Genomic DNA, 20,147 nt, shown 5'->3' with positions numbered 1-20,147 from the left:
TGCATCGTGAATCCATTTAAAAAATGCTAGATCCTTTTGCTTTCTTATCCCAGTTTGACGTGAAACTAGGATTTAAAAGCTTGCAACATGGAGAGGTTTAATCTTTTAGCTCATTAAAACATCAAATAATAGGAGTCTAAAAGCTTTTACAGTTGTCAAGGTAAAGCTATGTATTCCCACACTGGCTGTAGACTCTGCAACAGAGAACTGGGTAAATTGTCAATGTTTTGTTCATTTGATGGCTCTTTATCAAAGGAAGATGGAGTCTGAAAAATATTTTGGCAACAGATCTATCTATCTGGATTCAGACATGAAATGGAAACCTCTTCCAGTTCCATTTAACAATCCAGTTGATGCTTCATTAGACCTTGATGGATTACAATGACCTGGTGAATGAGAAGATCATTGAGACCGAGATTGTTTTGAGAGGCTTCAGAAAGTGAATAACCTCCTGCCTGCCGCCCTCACCTGTCCTCGTAATGAGGACAAAAATACTTGAATATTCTTACTTTATTGTCTGATAGAGGGGAACGGGTTGAATGTCCCATTGCCAGATTATATACTTCTATTTATGTTATATTCTCAAACCCTTGATTCTCGAGGGGATGCAGGTGACTGATATAACAATCATCAGTTGTCGTTTTTGTGGTAGAACACAGTTAGTTGTTGTTCCAAACATTAATTTGTTAGAATTTGTTAATTGATGAAACATTTTAGAGAAATTAGGGGTAGGGTTCTCTGCAGACTCGGAGGCAGCAGTTTCAGGACACGTCTCGGGCCCTCTGGTTTTCCCATCGGCCCCTTTGTGAATCGACGACACCCTGCATACGGTCCTGCTGGGACTTTGTTGAACAAGTGCAATATCAAAAACGTGAGTACTCGTGTTATTTGAAAGCAACAGCATGCTGTCTGTACTCGGTGACCATGATGAATGTAGCCTGCAGGACAAACAGATAACGCGCGGTTATGCATGTTTAAGAGTCTGTTGTTTTTAAAGTTTTACTGAGGGCCTCTCCTCAGACAATGGTTGGTGACAGTCGCCCACTCATAGTCCTGGGAACCTAATTGTTATTTAACATTTAAAGATCTATAAGAAGGCATTTGTTCAGATTCTGGGTAAGAGGGAAATCAGTAAAATAGTGCAAAACTGCCACATCCCTGAACCACAACTTAATCAAAAGTCTCAAGTGTCCAGTTTTAACAATCATACTACTTTTTTCTCTCTTTTAAACATGCATATAACAGGACATAAAGACAACGCTGAGCAAGATTAGAGCTCATTTGGACTTGTATTTCAACAGGGCAGTCTTCCTTGCAGGTAAATATCAAAAACATTGACTTTTATGTTATTTCAATGTTTCTGTGCATTAAGAGCCTGAATGAAATCACCACTTTCACTGGAACAATCAACATCTGCAAATAAAACTGATAAAGACATGAACTGATGAGCTGAAAAGCCCACTGTCTTCTTTTTGACTACAGGTGCAGTCTGAAAACCAGTCCCCTGGGAGTGCTAGGACCTTGTTGGTTAATCTGGCACCTCAAGCTCCTTTAAGACTGATGCTGCAATGCCGTCCACAGCTTTAAACGTGAGGAGCAGTAACTTAAATTCAGCTCTAATGTGAACTGAGAGCCAAAAGTGAGACCAATACTGGTGAGGTGCGATATATTTCTTTGACCCAGTCAGAATGTGGGCAACTGCATTGTGGACCATTTGTAAACTATAAAAATTCTTCTTAGGCAGACCTGACAGGATTTTTTTTTTAGAGCATTCCAGTCTAGAAATCACAAAAGAAATGGACAGGAACTTTAGAAACCTTAAATGTAATACTGAGCACTCCACATTTTAAAAATGTGTGGCAGCAATATGCTTCCATAAAGTAAAACCTTTAATAATGAATCACAGTTCTGCAGTATGTATGCAGACCAGGAAGCAGGCTGTCTTTCCAGGTGGCGCTGTTGTGAAAATCAGAGGGGACTAGAACTCATTAAACTGTGGTCCTGAGCTGCTGATGTCCAGGTCTGCAGACAGATACTTTTGGGAAATTCGCAAATCTAAAGAGACTGGTGCTGCCCAGTGGGGTCAGTGGTCAGTGGTCAGGTGGTCACAACCACTGCGGGTGCTGAAGAAACTGGTCATGACCGATGGTCCTGGCCAACTGCCTGTTGTCTGAACAGTTTCTTAATGGTCTTGGCAGTAATTACTGGTCTGTGCCACGGAGCACCTGGTCATGACCACTGAAAGTCTGGTCAGGACTACTGTGACACTAGTCAGGAGCCTGCATAATCAATACAGAAACTTTTTTTTTTTTTCTGAACCACCTTCTTTTGTTTCATGGGGAAGGTGCTGAACGTCCAGCTGCATATGGGCGTAGGTAGGGTACACCCCTGGATGAGTTACCAGCGCATCCCAAGGCCCTATGTGAGCATTTGGGCGTTCAGTACCTTGCTCAAGGGTACCTCAGCAGTGATCTGAAGGTGTTCTGGCTCATTCCTCTACTATCAGAGCACCTCCCGTGTTTTGTCTACACTTCCCAAACCTCCCACATGAATGCTAGCTTGTGTTGACACGGCCTCGAGGCCAGAACAGCTGGTCAGCAAGGCCGATTTCTCTGGATGGGCTGAATCCTTTTAATCAAACCATCCTCTCTTGCACAAGTTGTGTAATACCTCATCGAGGGAGAAGAACATCTTCACCGGCAGTGAAATATTTTACTCATTTGGATACCGGAGAGCAAGAGTGCTTTTTAAATAGATGAATAAAATAGACATTCATAGACAAAAGATGATGATTTCACATTCATTTATCTCAACACAGTGACAAAGGGTAACAGCATGTTTAGAATATAAATTACTACAAAGACCACTAGACTGTCCAGACAATAATCACTCGGCAAGGACCACAGGACGGACCACTGTATTTAGCACCCCTGGTGGCACTGATCACTGGTCCGTGCCACCGTGCCATTGGCCAATACCAGTCTCTTCAAGGCCTCTAATGGTTGTGACGGCTGATCAGTGCCAGACTTCCAACCCCCTCTCAACAACACACAGATAAAGTCTGCCTTTGTGTTTGTTTTTTGGCCTGTCACTCTGTCTTTTTCAGCTTGCTGTCATCAAGCCCCACCCCCCAAAAAACAAACAAAAAAATAAAACGCCCCTTTCTGTGGAAGACCTCACAGGTCAGAGAGAGTTGGGTCTCTTGTATCCTGGCTGTGGGAACCACCAGACATGCAAAAAGCAAACATGCAGCTGAGACTGTGAACAAATATTTGTGAACCCTGCATCCTAAAAAGGTCATGTGGAAAAATGTTCACGAAAGGAAATGTTTTTGGGGGGTTTGGAATGTTTGACATGGCCATTAAGTTCATTTGCTTTCTTCCATGTTCTTAACCACATACTGAAAAGTTTGAACTGCCCCCTTGACAAAGTCTACCTTACCAGTGATCTGTCATGCTGCAACTATAAAGTTTAGTTTTGGAATGAACCAACTAGCAAAACTATATCCCAAATAAAATAAGAAATAAAAGCAAAGTTTTTTAAGGGACTTACTAGACTTACTAGACTTACTTTGAAATTTAGTTTTACTACAATGATTCATAAAATGGAATGACAACAACGTGGCTTTAGTCATGAATCATCTCGCAAGTCCATAGTATGACAAACTGCATCTACCTGCAAGTGTTGCGGTTGAACTTCTTGCCCTGCCGCAGACACGACTGTAAACTCTCTCTACACTGACACGTGCAGGTGTCGGGGTTGAGGGGTTGATTCCGCGGACACTGTGCAGCACATACACAGCCGCAGAGCTCCTCATCCCATCGCTGGCCTGTGGGACACAACCTACCCTCACCTTGACCTTCACACTGGCATTCACCTAATTAAAACAGAGAGAGAGAATCAGATATTCTCATTCACATGCTTCCTTTCTTATTGTACTAAATGTCTGACATGTTGCTCACATAGTTGCACACACTCCCCCAGTATGAGATCAAATCTTTATCAATTTAAATAAGAATTTTTTAAATATCTGAAGTCTTTCTTACAGGTTGTGTGGTCCAGTTTCCAGCCTGGGCCACAGCTGTCTTCGGTGAGTCCGTTTCGACAGACACACTCGCAAGTGGTTTCATCCATAACCCTGTTGGGACCACAGAGAGCCAGAAGACCTGAGTCCAGCACATCTGGATGCAACATGAAAGGAGAGCAAAATTGGTAAATAGTGGTCAATTTGGACTTTTGTTTTGGCTTTCATGTCATATTGGGTAATGACATGGCAATCATCTCTGCAGTTTTCCAGCATTAAGTCTTTTTGTAGGTAATTCTTGGGTTGCCTCATCTACTATGACTTTTCCCAGAACTGCTTATGGTTTTAATTTGATGGTGAAAAGAAAACGTACCAACAAAAGTTGTGGAGCCTCAAGAATGATGAGCTTGAGCGTCAGTGATTAAAGTCATAAACAAGATATTGCTTGAGTTTGAAAAATGAATTTCCATTGTATCAATTTGTTAAAACAGAATGATGAGTGATTTCTTGGTTTGTAATGATAAAAGGTAGGGACGAATGCAGAGCACAAATTACTGCATGAATCTACAAGTAGAACGCTTCAAAGATGGTTAGACTTGCCTCTCTTTGCTTGAATAAACATGTCCGGGGGGGGGGGGGGGTACACATCTACTTTCATTTTGGCACCCAGTTATCTTTATATCTTCATGTGGCTTTTCCAAGGGAACTATTGACAACAAACTCGTTGAAGCCAAACTAGAATTTAGCTGCCATCACAAAACCACTGTTAAGGTGTTGCCACATTTTTTCATGACATTGCATTTAAGGTCAGAGTGCCGAGATTTCACAGCAAAAGTGTATCCGCCTAAAAAAGAAAAACCAGCCCAGTTTATTTATTTTTTAAACATTTGCTGGTTACAACATGTTTTGGGTTGGTGTTCACTTGATTGCAGTAGCGTTATACCACATAAAAGCAATCATCTTTTAGATCTGCCTGATGTTGCATCATTTTCTGTTCTCTGATCCATCTAAACTATCCCTGATGGAGGGTTTGGGCTGAAGGAACCCACACGGTAATTACTTTTCTTCATGGATGGACTTTTTATTTGCTGCAATTTATTTTTATGTTTTTTTAGTACACTTGCCATTGAGACAGCTGGGGGAAAAAACGGAGAAGTCATTTTCAAAGATTTAAATGGGAAATTTAAATACCGTAAGTGGACTTATACAAATTCCTGGTTATGTCTCAGGCATTTAGAGGAAATCCACAGACTATCAGAATGTGTAAATTTTTGTAATGTAGAGAATTTGTGAATGGACAAATGATAAGGAAATTCTCTAACTAAGAAGGCTATGTTGAGATTATCATATAGACAACACGTGCCTGGCTATTTTGGAAGGACTGTTGATGTCACATGGTTAAGTTACATGAAAACACGCAATGGTCAGCATGAGCTTGGAGCATGTGAAGACATCTGAAAATGGAAACTAGATGTTTGGCAGCTGGACAGGAATAGTTCTCCAATCAGGCTGGGAATGTCACCTTTTTAGGAAGGCTCACTGTAGTATATGTGCTGTCTGAATTTTTCCCTTCAGAGATGCACTTTTCTGATGTACACTTGTACTGGAGTTTTGCTGTCTCCAGATTGCGCAATATAAACGTACTTCCCGATCAGTTTTCCATGTCAAAATGTATTCAGAGGGGATTTTTGGACAAAATCTTCCATGACACGAATGAATAAAATCTCATTCTGGATTGCAATTGTGAAAACTGCTTAAGATGGACATTGACGTAATGAGCTGCTTTAATCATTCAGCTGTGGTTTTAGCCTTAAAAATACCACAGAAAAAATCCACCTTGCACTTTTCAATATATTTTTTTTGTCTCTGAAATACATCTTTAACATGTTCAAATTCACATTTGCTAATCATTTAATGCAGACCATAAAGGAAATCAAATTTCAGATGTCCTATTATTATTATTAGCAAAGATCTTCACACAGTTTCGAAACATTTGGAGCTTCTAGTATCCAGTAGGACAACCATGAAAAGTTCAGATGTGCATTTTCTACAGACTTACCAGTTTGAGAGTAGTTTATGGCATCTGTCGAGACACACCCACAGTTTATTGGATCCCACAATGACCCAGAGGCACAGGGAAATTCAGGTTGGGAACACCTATGCAAATATTTGACGTCATTAGGTTAGAAATAATTGTATTAAAGCACACACATGTTACATGACGTCACTCTTTCCTCTCACATGTGATCTGTTGCGGCTCTTCTTATGATGGAGTGCAGCGGCCGCTTGGAGATGCATTCACATGAAGTGTGATTGATGAAGGTTACCATGACTGCTTGTCGGTCCATCCTAGGTGGGGACAGCTCCATCAGCTGATGGACATACAGATAAACATTAGCAGGATGTGTCTGTGTATGTGCTTAGCAGAACAGAGTTTGTTGGCTGTGATCCATCTATAGATTTGCTCTGTATATTTGAGTCGGTGTGGGAAATCTGATCCTGTTGATGAAATATTACAAAACTTTGGATGCATTTCCTATGTCCAGTTGCAGCCAAAGGGCGTCCCCCTTCTACAGGGTGTGTTGGGGTACAAAAGAGTGTGTTGCATAACTATGTTTTAAGCATACAGCTGCATGACTTACTGTCTTGTTGACAAGTGCGTAACTTGTATTTGTGCAGTAAAAGGCCTCACTGGTGCAGCATCCTCCGCAACGATGCAGGGATACACAGCGGGGGATGTAGAAATGACTGGTGGATTCTCGGTACTCTTTGGTAACCTCGACACACACTTCTCTGGGCTGGCAGGATGTCCGTTTCATCTCCTCTAGAATGACTAGAAACAAAGAGCTGGATAAGTATAACTTTGGCTCCAGCTTTAGTTGTAATCTGAGCCTAAGGGAGCGCTTCAGTTTGAATTCATGCTAAAATGTTTTCTTTTGAATCAAATATTGGAAGCAAGAATCTCAATCAGGAAAGATGAACATCACTCCACTTTTAAGTTAAAATCACAACAAGGTTTATCATAGAAATGTCAGTATGATAAGAATTGTGTAGATGTAATGCCTTTTTTATTGTGTGGTTGAATGTTTATTCATGTATGAGCATTTATTTTGGCTCAGGTTCTAAGGAAACAATGTTTAGGGTGGACCGTGAGGAGATATGAATGAGACATTTATTATATGATAAAGTGTGGTAGTGATCTGGTTCTCTTTATACATTAGGCAAATACTTTTATTCGACCATCTTCAGATCAAAATCAACCGGTTCTAACATACTGTTTCTGACTGTGTGGGAAACATGTCATAATTTACCTTCCAAAGTCTCATCCATCTTATGAAGCGCCTCTTCCCTTGGCTGACCCCACAGATCATCATCAGTAGAATGGAAAGCATTTGCAGCAGAGTCAGGAAAAGGAGGGAAAGCTGAGGACATGCGCCATGATTTCTTCCTCAAGCAGTGCTGAAGCAAGCTGTATTCAGGGTAGAGAAGTTGTAACAGCTGATCTACGCTTGTCACTGTTTCCAAAATAGGCTGGTCATCAGACAACTCTGGAGTCTGGGAGATAGAAACATTTGAAGAAACATAAATGACTAATTTCAGGCTTGTAACTAGATCCATCCATCCATCCATCCATCCATCCATCCATCCATCCATCCATCCATCCATCCATTCATCTCTCTCTCTATATATATATATAGATATATATATCATATATATATATATATAGATATAGATATATACATACGCATACACACACACACACACACACCTTTTATATATACCTTTTATTTCACTTTTTTCATAATGAGAGCCATTTTTAAACTATTCACAGTACTTTTACATGGAGGAAGTTTCAGATTATTATAAATGTTACTTAAGACGCACCCCTCTCTGATTCAGCCTTGTCATGGTTTTCTGGCTTCACAATAAAGGTTCAGGACTGCCTTGGGGAAATGCACTGGATAAACGAAGAATCAATTGTGTCACAAAGGCGCCTGTATGCCAGCTGGAGCCTGACATGAATTCCTTGGATTTGGGTGATTGTTAAGCTTCCCAACAAACTCAGTTGTACAGTTGGCATTACCTCAATAGAAACCAAAACTCTTTTAACGCCTCATTTATCTTCTTCTGATTCACTTGCTGGTTTCCCCACATAAGACATTACCTAGATTGGAGTCATTTTTATTTTTCATTTGTAGTGTCTTTTCTCACAGAACAACAGATCTGTTGTAAATTCCCATAAAACTTTAATTTCACAAAGTGTGAATCTTATAGTATTGAATTTTGTACTTGAAATCACACCAGCAGCTCCATGAAGAGGCACATTGTTTGTTTCTTTGTTTTACGAGGACCATCAGATATATACAAATGTGTTCCACAAGGACCAGTATTTGCCCCCCTGCATGTTAATTCAAGTCCAAGAGGATTGATGATGGAATGTTCCCGTTTTCATGTATTTATTGTATAGTCAGAATTCCAAGTACTCTGAAAAACAATATCTTACCTCAGTGACCATGTCCCCAGCGTGGTAAAAGTCGATGAAGTCTTGTCCTGAACACAGTCTGCTAATGTTAAGAATCCATAGGAGCAAAGCTGGTATCCACATAGTGAGGATGTAGTCGGGGTATAAGGGTAGAAAAGAGGGGACCGTAGATTTGAACCTGAATGTAAAGTGAAAGAAGAGGAGGATGAGAGGCAGGTGGAAGAGTCTGAAATGAGAGGGTATCAGCAGGTATTTTGGCAGGTCGGCAGGTATTCCTTTGCTCCTTTCTTCATTTTATCCTGGGACAAAGTTGCTCTTCTGACGTAGGTTGTTTGAATTTTGGGAACCAGTTGTTAAAACCATGATGAAGAAATAGTCTCGTCTTTTCTGTGTCAGAGACCGTTCCTTCGTTATTTTCCATCCGCAGTCATTAGCGGTCCGTATCCCTGCCTTGTTCCATTCTCTCGCTTGCTTAATTTGTTGTCAGGTGCCTTTGAAATCACCGATTGTCTTTGGATTTGATCTCTTCCAGTTTTTCTTCTCTGTGCCTTTGTTGACCTTCAACTGGAATATTCTTCAACATCTCCCATTTATGTCCTGTCTTCTTACCAGCCTCGAGTTGTCCTCGTCGGTCTGTTCTCGCCCTTCACACTTGCTCCTCCACTCGCTTATTTTATCTATATTTTCTCTTCTTTTTACAGAACAGCTGTGCTCTTCCCTCCCACTGTCTGCCTCTCTCCCAGATTATTGCTGCCTTGTTATCTTTTTCCCGTTTCTTTGTCAAAAACCTCTGGGCAAATCTCTGTCTGCTTCTCTTCGGAGAACTTTTTCTAAGGCTGCCTCATTCCAAGTGGCTGACTCCAAGTTCTTTTCCAAAGAGTTTTATTTGTTTTGTGAGAAAAAGAAAAGAAGCTTTATAAAAGTGTCCAGCTTTTCGTGTTAAGTTCTTTTCCAGAGTGAATTTGCGTGCTGCTCTGAGGGATCCTGGTGGAGTGAATGAGCAAAAAGAATGAAAGGGTTGTTTCGTGTGGGTGGAGTGGGGATTTGAAAGAGAAGATTTGTGCTTTATAGCTGATTATACTGCCACTTTTTCCCTCAGAAATTGCAGGCTACACAGATCCTACTGAGTCTGGCACCATTTCAACACCGACACTGTTTAATTTCCTCTTTTTATGGGATTTAGAATATCTGCAGAGGTTTTTGCTTTAGTATGTTCTGAACTTTCTTGTCCCCGGGCGCAACAATCAGATAATTCTCACATTTTCCCTTGTCCCTCCCACCTTTCTCGCACGTTTTTCTTATCCATCTATCTTTGTAATTCCTCCATGCAAAAGCAGCTTGCCAGCGGGTCGTTGAAGCCACATGTTCAGTAGCAGCCTGCAGTGATGCATGTGCACGTTGCTTAACTTTATTACCCAAGTGTCTATGAGCTTAATGCCTTCATTGTCTCACTCTTACTTGCCCCAGTGTTTGTGCTTATGCCAGCTGCTCCAGTTCCTCCTCAGTAAGCACCACTCTTGATTTCTCCATGTGTATATGGGAGAAATACTCAACAGAAACCACAAATTATCATACCTGGACCGAGCATCGTTGGTTTCATCTGTCTTACTTCTTTTTCTGTGTGACTTGGCCATTTAAGGTTCTAAAAATGGCAAAGTTTGCATACCTCTTTAATTATAGTGCCCTAAGGCTGTAGGTATGTGTGTCTGTTACGATGAGGAGAGGAAGGGAGGGTAAGAAGAGGTGAATATCTACCGCTACTTATATATTTGTCTGAATTCTGTGTTTTGTTTTGTTTTTTGCATCTATTTTCTTCTAGACCAAACCAATTTGTGACACATTTACATTGAATCATTGAGGATAGTCCGTCAGAGGAGGAATGAGGAAACGGCAGGCCAATAATTGGCAAAAGAGGTGTGTCTTGGAAACACTCGAATGAGAAAACATCCGATTTTTGAACCAGCCTTCTTAAAGATTAAAGACACACCCCCGCAGAGCTGCATGTGTCTGCTTGTCGTGTGCTTATGTGTTGAAATTCGTGCAACCAAATTCCACATTCCAGTCATGGCTTTCTCCATTTCATCATGTGAGCTTGAAACATACAATAGGATTATAGATGATAGAAATGCTTGCACTCAGTTTAAAATACACGACCTCACATCAGCATACGATTTGTCTTTGATGACAAATCTCTAACCAAAGCTATTTATTTGGGCTGCAGTCAATATCTTTAACCTTACAAATGAAGTAACAAACAAAACCAAAAAACTAAAAGATGTTTGTGGATTTGGAAATCTATCTCAAAATCCACTGCAGTTACAATGATTATAAGAAGATTGTAACTGAATGGATGAGTTTCATTTGGATGAACCACCAGTTAAAACATCGAATTCTGAGCTTGTGATGTTTTCTCTTCAGTATCATTTAGTGGAGAGCTTACAAAAATCTATCATAAAGTCAGATTTTCACTCAAAGCCTAAATAGATGAACTTATTATATAAATGTGATTATTACCTTTAATAACTAGAACCATATTATGAAAGATTGTAGCCATAAAAAGTTGCTTTTTAATATTTTAGCCTTCTGCATCCATTCTGTAGTCAGACTTGGGATTTACAATCTTGAAAATGTAGGTATGGTTTGAGCTTTGGTTGCCTTATTGACATAAAGAAATTAAATGATTGTATTATTTACATCCTAAAAGATTGCTCAACTTTCCCTGTAGTCCCACAGAAGAACTTACACTCAAAGAATCACCATCCCTTATACCTGCAGATCACCTAAAAATGTACACACAACACAGATGAAACACCATAGCTGTAATTTCTGCTGTAGTATATCACGACTCAGCTCTGCTCTAGTTTAGAGCAACAAATATGTCCACTGCTGCTGAGCAGATGTTGACAGGCCTGGAAGCTGCCACTATGACGCTTTTAATACCATCGTGTTTTCAGTGTGTCTCAGTTTTTTGAACTTTTAATGATTTCTTCACTTTTAATGATGAAGACAACCTCCTCTGCAAGTCTGGGGCAAGGCTGATAACAAGGGATGAAGAGCTTCTGTCCGATATTCTCTTCTGTCTATAGTTATATAGTATATAGTTTATTGAGGATATGCATTGAGGATCTATGTGCATCTAGGTCTTGAAAAGAGCTACAGCTCAATCAACAGCAGCAATGGACGAGTTTATCTGTCAATACTTGGCATACTTTTTGTTTGTATGTTCTGCATTTAGAGCACCTAAGTGAATCCTTTATTTCAATGGGCTCGTCGAGCATATGGCCAGTTGCTTTACAACGTTTTAAAAGAAATACACATTTTCGGTTTTGCGCCCATTCAGGAAGTTTAAAATATTAAGTTTTTACAGATACATTAGCATCGCGGAGATCTCCTCCTTGTTCCAATAATAATTGGCCATACTAGATCACCTGTTTGTAAAGCTTCGGCTTCCAGGTCAGTGAAATATGACATACAGCCCATGCACAGCTCGCCGTCCACACGCTCTCGCCAGCAGATTCAAAACCGAGCTGTCTCTGGGTGGAAAGTCTGGCTACAATAGAACTACTATGGGGCCATTGAAGTCGCGCTACGGCGACCACGTGCTTTTTGTGTACTCAAGCCACGACAGGAATTCGGTTTCCTTGAGTGAAATGAACTGATTGTGAGTGACAAGTCACTCAAAGAAGTTGAATGTCTCTAGTTTTACTTTACACTTCCTGAGGCCCCATTTACACGATAACATTTTCAGAATTCGTTGGAAGACGAGAGTTGCAGAGGCCCCGTGTCCAGTCATGAAAAGTATCTCCTTGTGCAGGCCACCGATACCATGTATTAGACATACCAGGCCAGTAGATGGCGACAACGAGCCGGACAAACATGCTCTTCAAAAGAAGCGAGTGATCACAGAAGTGAAAATTTTCAAAACAACAGCGATTATCATGGCGACACCAACGTGGACCGATGGCGGGATGGTGTTGCTTCTAAGAGCAACCCTCATCGTTAAAGTTCGTAAACCTGTGGAGGACGTAAATTGAGAGTCGCTCCGTTCTTCTTCTGCTCGCAAACTTGTTCTACGTCACGTGTAGCGTAGCCGCGCGGGCTCAGTACCCTGCAGCTGTAGTGCGCATGCCCGAAATCGCTGCAAACTTTCCGCTCTGCGTTGACGCAACAGCTGCGGCAGCTTTTGCGAAACCCTCCACTCTGCAGCACATTGCTCCGGTTTGAGGGGTTCTGGTACAACGGGCAGCCCAAACGGAACTAAAGCGTCGTTGTTTTAACAGGGGCTACCAAAACACAGCACGGAATTTACAGTAACTCCAAATGATCTGTTTTAAATTGATTGAATAGTCGATATCACTTTTGAAACTATAATAACTTTTAGATTTTTTTCCCCTCACCCTTTTTCGTGATAGAGTTGTCAGTAACTACGTTTGTCTGAGTTGCGTGGATCTTGTAAAACCGTCAGGCACATAATTAAATCCTTTGTAGATTTCGTGCAATGCGTGATTGCATGATTCATGCAAGTCACTGATTCAATGGGAAAATCCCAGTTAAACCCGTTCTCTCATCCTCCGAAAAGCACAGAGCTGGCTGGTGTGTGTGTGTGTGTGTGTGTGTGTGTGTGTGTGTGTGTGTGTATGCAGAAACCTCGAACCATCAGGGTAATATTAGAGGGGTTTGGCTGATTTCCATGGCTGCATCAGTATCCCTCTGAACCCCAGTCTGATTTTTCCTTCCATGCTTTGTCGCCATATATAGCACATAAGGGACCAATGAGCCATCACAGTACTTCACAGTGTATGGACACGCTTAAAAGCTGCCATTTGAAGATATTCCATACCTTTTGATTATGTTTGATTGAGAGGCTGGTACATTTTCACCTGAATAAATCCCTCAAAGTTATTAGTGAAGAAGTAGTAGTACAGGGGTTCTTACTCTGATTGTTTGACCTGGTTTGAATTTCCTCAGAACACATATTCGATCCTCCAAAACAAGTGAATGTAGTTCATTTCATGAACAAGGAAAATACCTGGCGCCATCTGCTGGACAAACTCGAAGCACCACGCTGTCGTCAAGCAGCAACATGAGGAAAAAAATATAAGATTTATATAGATTTGTATTTTGCCAGTAGAGAAATATGTGACACTTACTATCTTTTGGATCTATTTATTAGTATCTTAACATTTCTGAAAAGGTTATGGATGAAACCAGCAATCACAAGGAAATATTACAGGGATATGTTTAAAAATGTAAATAACATCAAGACAGAGAAATAATTAACATTTTAAAATAAATGACAAAAAAGTATTACTGTGCAGATGCTTTGTGCTGAATACGTAACGAGTTTATGTATAATACGACAGTACCACAGACCACTTTTTTGAAGCCTTGTTGAAACCTTTAAACCAAGACGGCTGATTTGCTTGGACACGAGGCTAAGAAAAAAGTCCAAATACGTAGTTATGTTTTTTGGTTTTGTGTTCTTAGTGCAGAGAGCAAGTAGTTAACATCACAATTTCCACATTTATTAATCAAACATCATAAGATAGACATCTTATGCTGTCAATGAGGAAAATATTCACTTAAATTCAATTATATTTAAAGCTAATCGTACAATGAATAACTGAGGAGCATTTGTCAGAGTTGGTACGAGGGCAGAAAATGAAAAAAACATAAATATGTGAAAATATATCAATGCTGTCTAAAGTAGCTTGATGTCATTCGAGTACAAACGCAGGATTTTAAATGTGACAATGAGTTTGATAGACCTCCTAAACCAGGGATAGAAGAGAGCATAAATCAAAGGGTTCACACAAGAGTTGATCATCAAAATCCAAGACAAAACAGCAAAGTAAGATAAGTTATTTGAGGTGTCTCCACCTGCGAGAGCTGGATAGTAATAGGGACAAAAACACAAGAGAAACACAGTGATCACAATCCCCAGAGTTCTGGCTGCTTTCCACTCTGATTTTGTCACTCTGGGAGCTGCGTTCACAGCGAGGGCAACATTCTGAATACGAATGACCCGCATTTGGGCCACAGCAGCTATAAACACTCTCATGTACATAACAACCATGACAGTACAGGGTAAAACAAAGGTGATAAATAAGTCAACAGTTCCAGAAATGTGGCTGATGACAACCACACACTCTCCATGGCAGGAATTGTACCTTTCCTGGCTGCTGGAGGTGGCCCATCAAAATACTTCCGTTATACAGTAGAGAACAGGCCCAACATAGGCAGATTGCAATTTTAGCTCTTGTCAGGGTTACCTTGGTGGTATAGAGCAGAGGGTCACAAATAGCCAGATAACGGTCAATAGAAATGAGCACCATGTTGCCCACAGATGCAGAAAGTACACAGTAGGACACATAAGGAGTCAGAGCACACATCAGACTCCCGAGCCACCAGCACATTTCCACATAACGCAGGCCCTCGATCGGCATCACCAGCAGCCCCACCACCAGATCAGAGACAGCAAGAGAGAGGAGCAGGGTGTTGGTGGGTGTGTGAAGCTGCCTAAAGTGAGAGATAGAGATGATGACAAGAAGGTTAAGAGTCACAGTGAGCAGAGAGAGTGAGGCCAACAGGCTGCTGAACACTGCAGTTTCAGAGAAGGTTTGGTTGAGCCTCTTGCAGGAGGAGTTAAGCTTAGCAAAGCAGGGCAAAGGTTCCCCAGTGCTCTCCATGAGACAGGAGAAGAAAAGGTGCAACTCCCCCATCAGAAGCTAATTTATCCTCTTCAGGTTGGCCTTATTTCCCTCTGATCACCTCACCACTGATGCAACTTAATTTTCCCTCCCTTCAAATCAAATGTCAGTCATTGTTGTATTCGGTCCTCATAGATCCCTTGTGTAAACCTGAATTCTCTTCTTTCTGTCCTAGTTGGAACTTGCCATTGATAAAAAACATAAAAGTGAATTTATACAGTCTTTAAATTAAATGATATTAGTAGTTTGAGTCTTCACTGAAATAGTCAACTACTGCGTCAAAGACTGTTCCAATTGTATTTGTGAAAATAAATTCCCCATAGATTCAACTGTGGGTACTCAGGAAGAGAAAGACACTCTAAGCCTAGGGTGTTCAATAAATGTGAATACTTCTGTACCGAGTGTACACAGAATATAGTTATCTTGCACTGCTAATGAAATCTGATTTATTATATAATGTGCATGGATATATTTTATTTTTTCTCTTGATGGTGTTTTCCCTTTTGAGGCCGCGGGGAGGGTGCAGGAGCCTTTCCCTGCTGCGTGCACCTCAAGGCTGTCCACCCCTGGATGACTTGGCAGCTCATCCCAGTGCCCTATGGGAGCATTTTGGTGTTGGGTATATTGCTCAAGAGTTCCTCGACAGTGCTCCGAATGGGTCCTGGCACCTCCCCCCTGCTGTCAGAACACCTTGTGGATTTTGTCTGCACCGGGTCTTGAACCCAGAACCCTCTGGGTTGTTGGTGTGCTGGTAATGCACTAAAACGGTTGACTCCCTCGATCTGCCTGAGGGCCCTTGATGTCGCAGCCATCCAGCCTGGCTGCCATGGTGCTTGTTCAGAGGCCAGATTTGTGTGCCAATAGAGGACTGATATGACAAAGATGCTGGAGACTGAAACTTGGGTCCACATGGAGTGCATGATGGTGACTGCAGGAGTTGTGCATCAGTCTACGTCTGGTTTTAGGTCTCCTGTGTTGGAAACTGTAAAGTCAAGACGTTTGAATGTAGAGTGGGGGTGAGTCAAATGTCCATATTAAGAGTTCAGCAGCTTTTATTCAGCCTGGTGGTCAATCAATCTTTATCAATTATTATTTCTTTATAGAGCATCTGTTACAATCAAAATGGTCACTAGGTGCTTTACAGAATCTCCGGGCCTGATCCAACGAGCAACAGTGCCAAGGAGAAACTCACCTTTACCAGGAAGAAACCTTGAGCAGGACCAGGCTCATATGGGAGTACCCTCCTGCTGATGGCCGACTGGGCAGAGAGGGGTGAGGAGTCGTGGGGAGGTCAGATAGAAGAGAGAATAGGCGTAGATCATGCACTAGTGCTGCAGACCCTTTTTTCAAGGACCATGTGTTGTGGCTCGGGTTTCTCGCCTCCACACCCACCTGCAGGATCGGCAGGCAGGGGCGGGCCGAACTCTGATGAGCGCTGAGCCTCTGGCGCACCTGCAGCGCATTACCTTAATTCGGCGGCTACTTAAACTCCCCTCTCTTTGCCTCCGGTGACGGATTGTTGTTTCGCCACTAGCTCCCACCCTCTGTGATCTCCAGTTTTTTGCCTCCTGTTTTCCGTGTTTACTTCCAGCGTGTGAGTTTGTTCCAGTGCCTCGTCACTGCGTTTTCGTTTGTACTTTTTCTCGACGGTTTCTTCCCTTTATGGTGATTTTTAGTTCGTAGATTTTCTGTTGTTACTTTGCTAGAGTTGTTTCCGTTGCTACTTTGATTGATTCCTTCGTCTTGCACCTTTTTGTTATCAATAAAAAGCCGTATCTTCTACTCTGCATCTGGGTCCAGGCCTCCTTGACTTTCCATAACAGAACAATCCGGCCACTATGGACCCAGCAAAGTCAGATCTGCTGAAGCAGACGCTTTCCGTGCAAGCAGAGCGGGTCCACCAGGTGGAGTCGGCTCTGCGCCAAATGTCAGAGCACATGCAGCGCATCACGGCCGGCGTCTCTCAACTCAGTGGTCAGCTGGTGGCCCTGGACGAACGGCTTCCTCGCGTACAGGACATCGCCGCGTCAGTCCCAGTCGACAGCCCGCCGACCAACCCTGCTACACAGCCACGTGAGCCTTATATCCCCATCCCAGGAAGGTATTCAGGAGACTTGGGGACATGCTCCCAGTTTTTGCACCAGTGCCAGCTGGTTTTTACCCAGCAACCCCTCACCTACTCCACCCCGCAAGCCAAGACTGCCTTTGTCATGAGTTTGCTCACCGGACAAGCCGCTGCCTGGTCCGTAGCTGTCGCCCCACAGCGACAGGAGTTGATGGGCGATTACACCGGGTTCGTGGGGGAGATGAAGCCAATTGCTAGACCTCCGACAGGGTAGCTCCTCTGCTTCTGACTACGCTGTAAACTTTCGCATTCTAGCGGCAGAGAGTGGGTGGGGGGATTCAGCCTTGCAAGCCATATTCCTCAAGGGGCTAGCAGGAGAGCTGAAGGACGAATTAGCTGTTCGTGATGAGTGCCACCCCCGCAGAGGGGACAGTTCCACACCTGCACCCAGTTTTACTCACCTGACTCCTTCCCGAGATCTCCTGCCGCCTCCCACTACGCCCAGGAGCAACCGCCGCAGCCCGCAGAGGAGCCCATGCAGTTAGGAAGGACACGCCTCACGGCAGCCGAGAGACAACGCCACATGCAGCACCAGCTCTGCCTCTACTGCGCGCAGCAGGGACACTATATTTCCCGATGTCCTGAGGTGCCAAGGGGACGGGGTTCACCTATAAGCCGAGGGACCGAGCTGAGTTGTATCTCTTCCTCCTCCCTACTAAAGTGTTAGTGGATTCCGGCGCAGATGAAAGTTTCATCGACTCAGACTTTGTTAACACTCATGGCATCCCCACTTATGACTTGTCGGTCCCGAAAGAGGTGCACTCAGTAGATGGTAAACTTCTAACGTTAGTAACGCGCAAAACGCAACCCCTGAAATTGAATCTCTCCAGCAACCACCACGAGTTCATAGAGATGTTTGTTATCTGCACTCCTCTGAATTCCATCATCCTGGGCATCCCCTGGCTGAAGCTTCACAACCCCCACATCGATTGGTCTACTGCCACCATCCGCAACTGGAGTAACCATTGCCACGCCCACTGCCTTAAATCCGCTCTGCCAACCAGGCCCACGAACCCATCTCCAGCACCCGAGGAGATCAACTTAACCAATGTTCCTTCCGACTACCACGACCTGCAGCAGGTTTTCAGCAAAGCATCTGCCTCCTCGTTACCCCCCCATAGACCTTACGACTGCGCCATAGACTTGCTCCCCGGCGCCACTCTTCCCACCAAGAGACTTTTTCACCTGGCCAAGCCAGAGCGGGAGGCGATGGAGAAGTACATTACGGAGTCAGTGGCAGCCGGTCTCATTCGTCCCTCCTCGTCTCCCGTGGGGGCGGGGTTCTTCTTCGTAGAAAAGAAAGATAAATCCTTACGCCCCTGTATTGACTACACCGGACTAAATGACATCACCGTGAAGAACAAGTACCCCCTCCCTCTGATTGACTCAGCTTTCAGCCCCCTACACACAGCTACGGTGTTTACTAAATTAGATTTGAGAAACGCTTATCACCTCATCAGAATCAGGGAGGGGGACAAGTGGAAAACGGCTTTCAACACCCCGCTAGGTCACTTCGAATACTTGGTGATGCCCTTTGGACTAACTAATGCCCCTGCCGTATTTCAATGTCTAGTCAACGACATGCTGCGGGATCTGCTGAATAAGTCGGTGTTCGTTTACCTGGATGACATACTGATCTTTTCCAGGTCGTTGGAGGAGCATGTTGGACACGTGCGGGAAGTGTTGAAGAGACTATTGGAAAATAAGCTGTACGCCAAAGCGGAAAAGTGTGAATTCCATGTTTCCTCTGTAAGTTTCCTAGGCTTTGTGATTGAGAAGGGACAGCTTCGCGCAGATCCTTCCAAGGTGGCAGCAGTCAAGGACTGGCCCATGCCCACTACTCGTGAGCAGCTTCAGCGTTTCTTAGCCTTTGCCAATTTCTATCGACGTTTCATACGAAACTACAGCCGCCTGGCAGCACCACTCACGCGTCTCACATCCCCCAAGCTCACTTTCGTCTGGTCTCCAGATGAACAGCAGGCCTTCGAAAAACTAAAAAACATGTTTATTAATACCCCTGTCCTTACGCACCCAGATCCGGAGCGACAGTTCGTGGTTGAAGTTGATGCCTCAGACTCCGGGGTAGGGGCCATCCTCTCTCAGCGTCATGCCACTGATAACAAGCTTCACCCCTGCGCCTTTTTCTCACGCCGTCTCTCCCCAGCAGAAGCCAATTATGATGTAGGTAACCGGGAACTCCTGCTGGTGGTCCTGGCTCTGCAGGAGTGGAGGCACTGGCTGGAGGGAGGGACACAGCCTTTCACCTTTCACCTGCGCACCGCTCGCCGCCTGAACTCACGACAGGCCCGCGGGGCCTTGTTCCTCAGCAGGTTCAGCTTCACGATCACGTATCGCCCCGGCTCGCGGAACACAAAGCCTGATGCACTCTCCCCCCAGTTTTCCTCGGAGGAGAGGGAGCCCTCCAGGGAGACCGTCTTGGACCCGGAGTGTGTGCTGGGCGAGGTCCACTGGCCAGTCGAGGCGGAGGTTCGGGAAGCGCTCCAGGGACAGTTGGTCCCAGACGGATGCCCGGTCATCGGTACTCTCATGGGGACACACCTCCCGAATAGCCTGCCACCCAGGAGTCCATCGCACTTTAGCCCTCATCCGACAGCGCTTCTGGTGGCCATCCATGGCGGCGGACGTCCGGACCTTTGTTGCGGCGTGCACCGTGTGTATACACAGCAAATCTTCACACAGGGCCCCCGCAGGACTCCTGCAGCCGCTACCCATTCCCCCTCGTCCCTGGTCCCACATCGCTGTGGACTTCGTTACCGGGCTGCCCCCCCTGAAGGTAACACTACT

General features: G+C 43.7%; 2 protein-coding genes across 3 annotated transcripts in view; one reads left to right on the top strand and one right to left on the bottom strand.

Moving 5' to 3' along the window:
• The first annotated feature begins 1,544 nt into the window (after positions 1-1,544).
• hemk2 (HemK methyltransferase 2, ETF1 glutamine and histone H4 lysine) overlaps positions 1,545-20,147 on the top strand; it is a 31,538-nt gene continuing 12,935 nt past the window's right edge. Inside the window, exons 1-2 of one of the 2 annotated variants that reach the window (XM_029840674.1) lie at positions 1,545-1,654; positions 4,049-4,212. In XM_029840674.1, the coding sequence (XP_029696534.1) occupies positions 4,193-4,212 (20 nt within the window). In that variant the 5' untranslated portion in view covers positions 1,545-1,654; positions 4,049-4,192. The remainder of the gene's footprint in view (positions 1,655-4,048; positions 4,213-20,147) is intronic. The other variant, XM_029840673.1, reaches the window with a different exon arrangement.
• LOC101076347 (vascular endothelial growth factor C-like) lies at positions 5,222-9,544 on the bottom strand. The gene is made up of 5 exons (XM_003966557.3): positions 8,529-9,544; positions 7,336-7,579; positions 6,667-6,857; positions 6,266-6,396; positions 5,222-6,181 (listed from the first exon to the last, which is right to left on the bottom strand). Exons 1-5 carry the CDS (start codon positions 8,628-8,630, stop codon positions 5,986-5,988), a joined length of 864 nt encoding a protein of 287 aa, XP_003966606.2. The 5' UTR covers positions 8,631-9,544; the 3' UTR covers positions 5,222-5,985.

The sequence above is a fragment of the Takifugu rubripes genome, chromosome 8 (assembly GCF_901000725.2).
Source record: "Takifugu rubripes chromosome 8, fTakRub1.2, whole genome shotgun sequence".
NCBI classification, from domain to species: Eukaryota; Metazoa; Chordata; class Actinopteri; order Tetraodontiformes; family Tetraodontidae; genus Takifugu; species Takifugu rubripes.
The sequence above is the reverse complement of the archived record's forward strand: the minus strand, read 5'-3'. Positions and strand labels throughout refer to the sequence as shown.

Coding starts and splice junctions, on each gene's coding strand:
- LOC101076347 (XM_003966557.3), bottom strand. CDS start 8,630: ATGTGGATACCAGCTTTGCTCCTATGGATTCTTAACATTAGCAGACTG. Junction 7,580..8,528: donor CTGGGGACATGGTCACTGAG/GTAAGATATTGT, acceptor TCTATCTCCCAG/ACTCCAGAGTTGTCTGATGA. Junction 6,858..7,335: donor GATGGATGAGACTTTGGAAG/GTAAATTATGAC, acceptor CTTTGTTTCTAG/TCATTCTAGAGGAGATGAAA.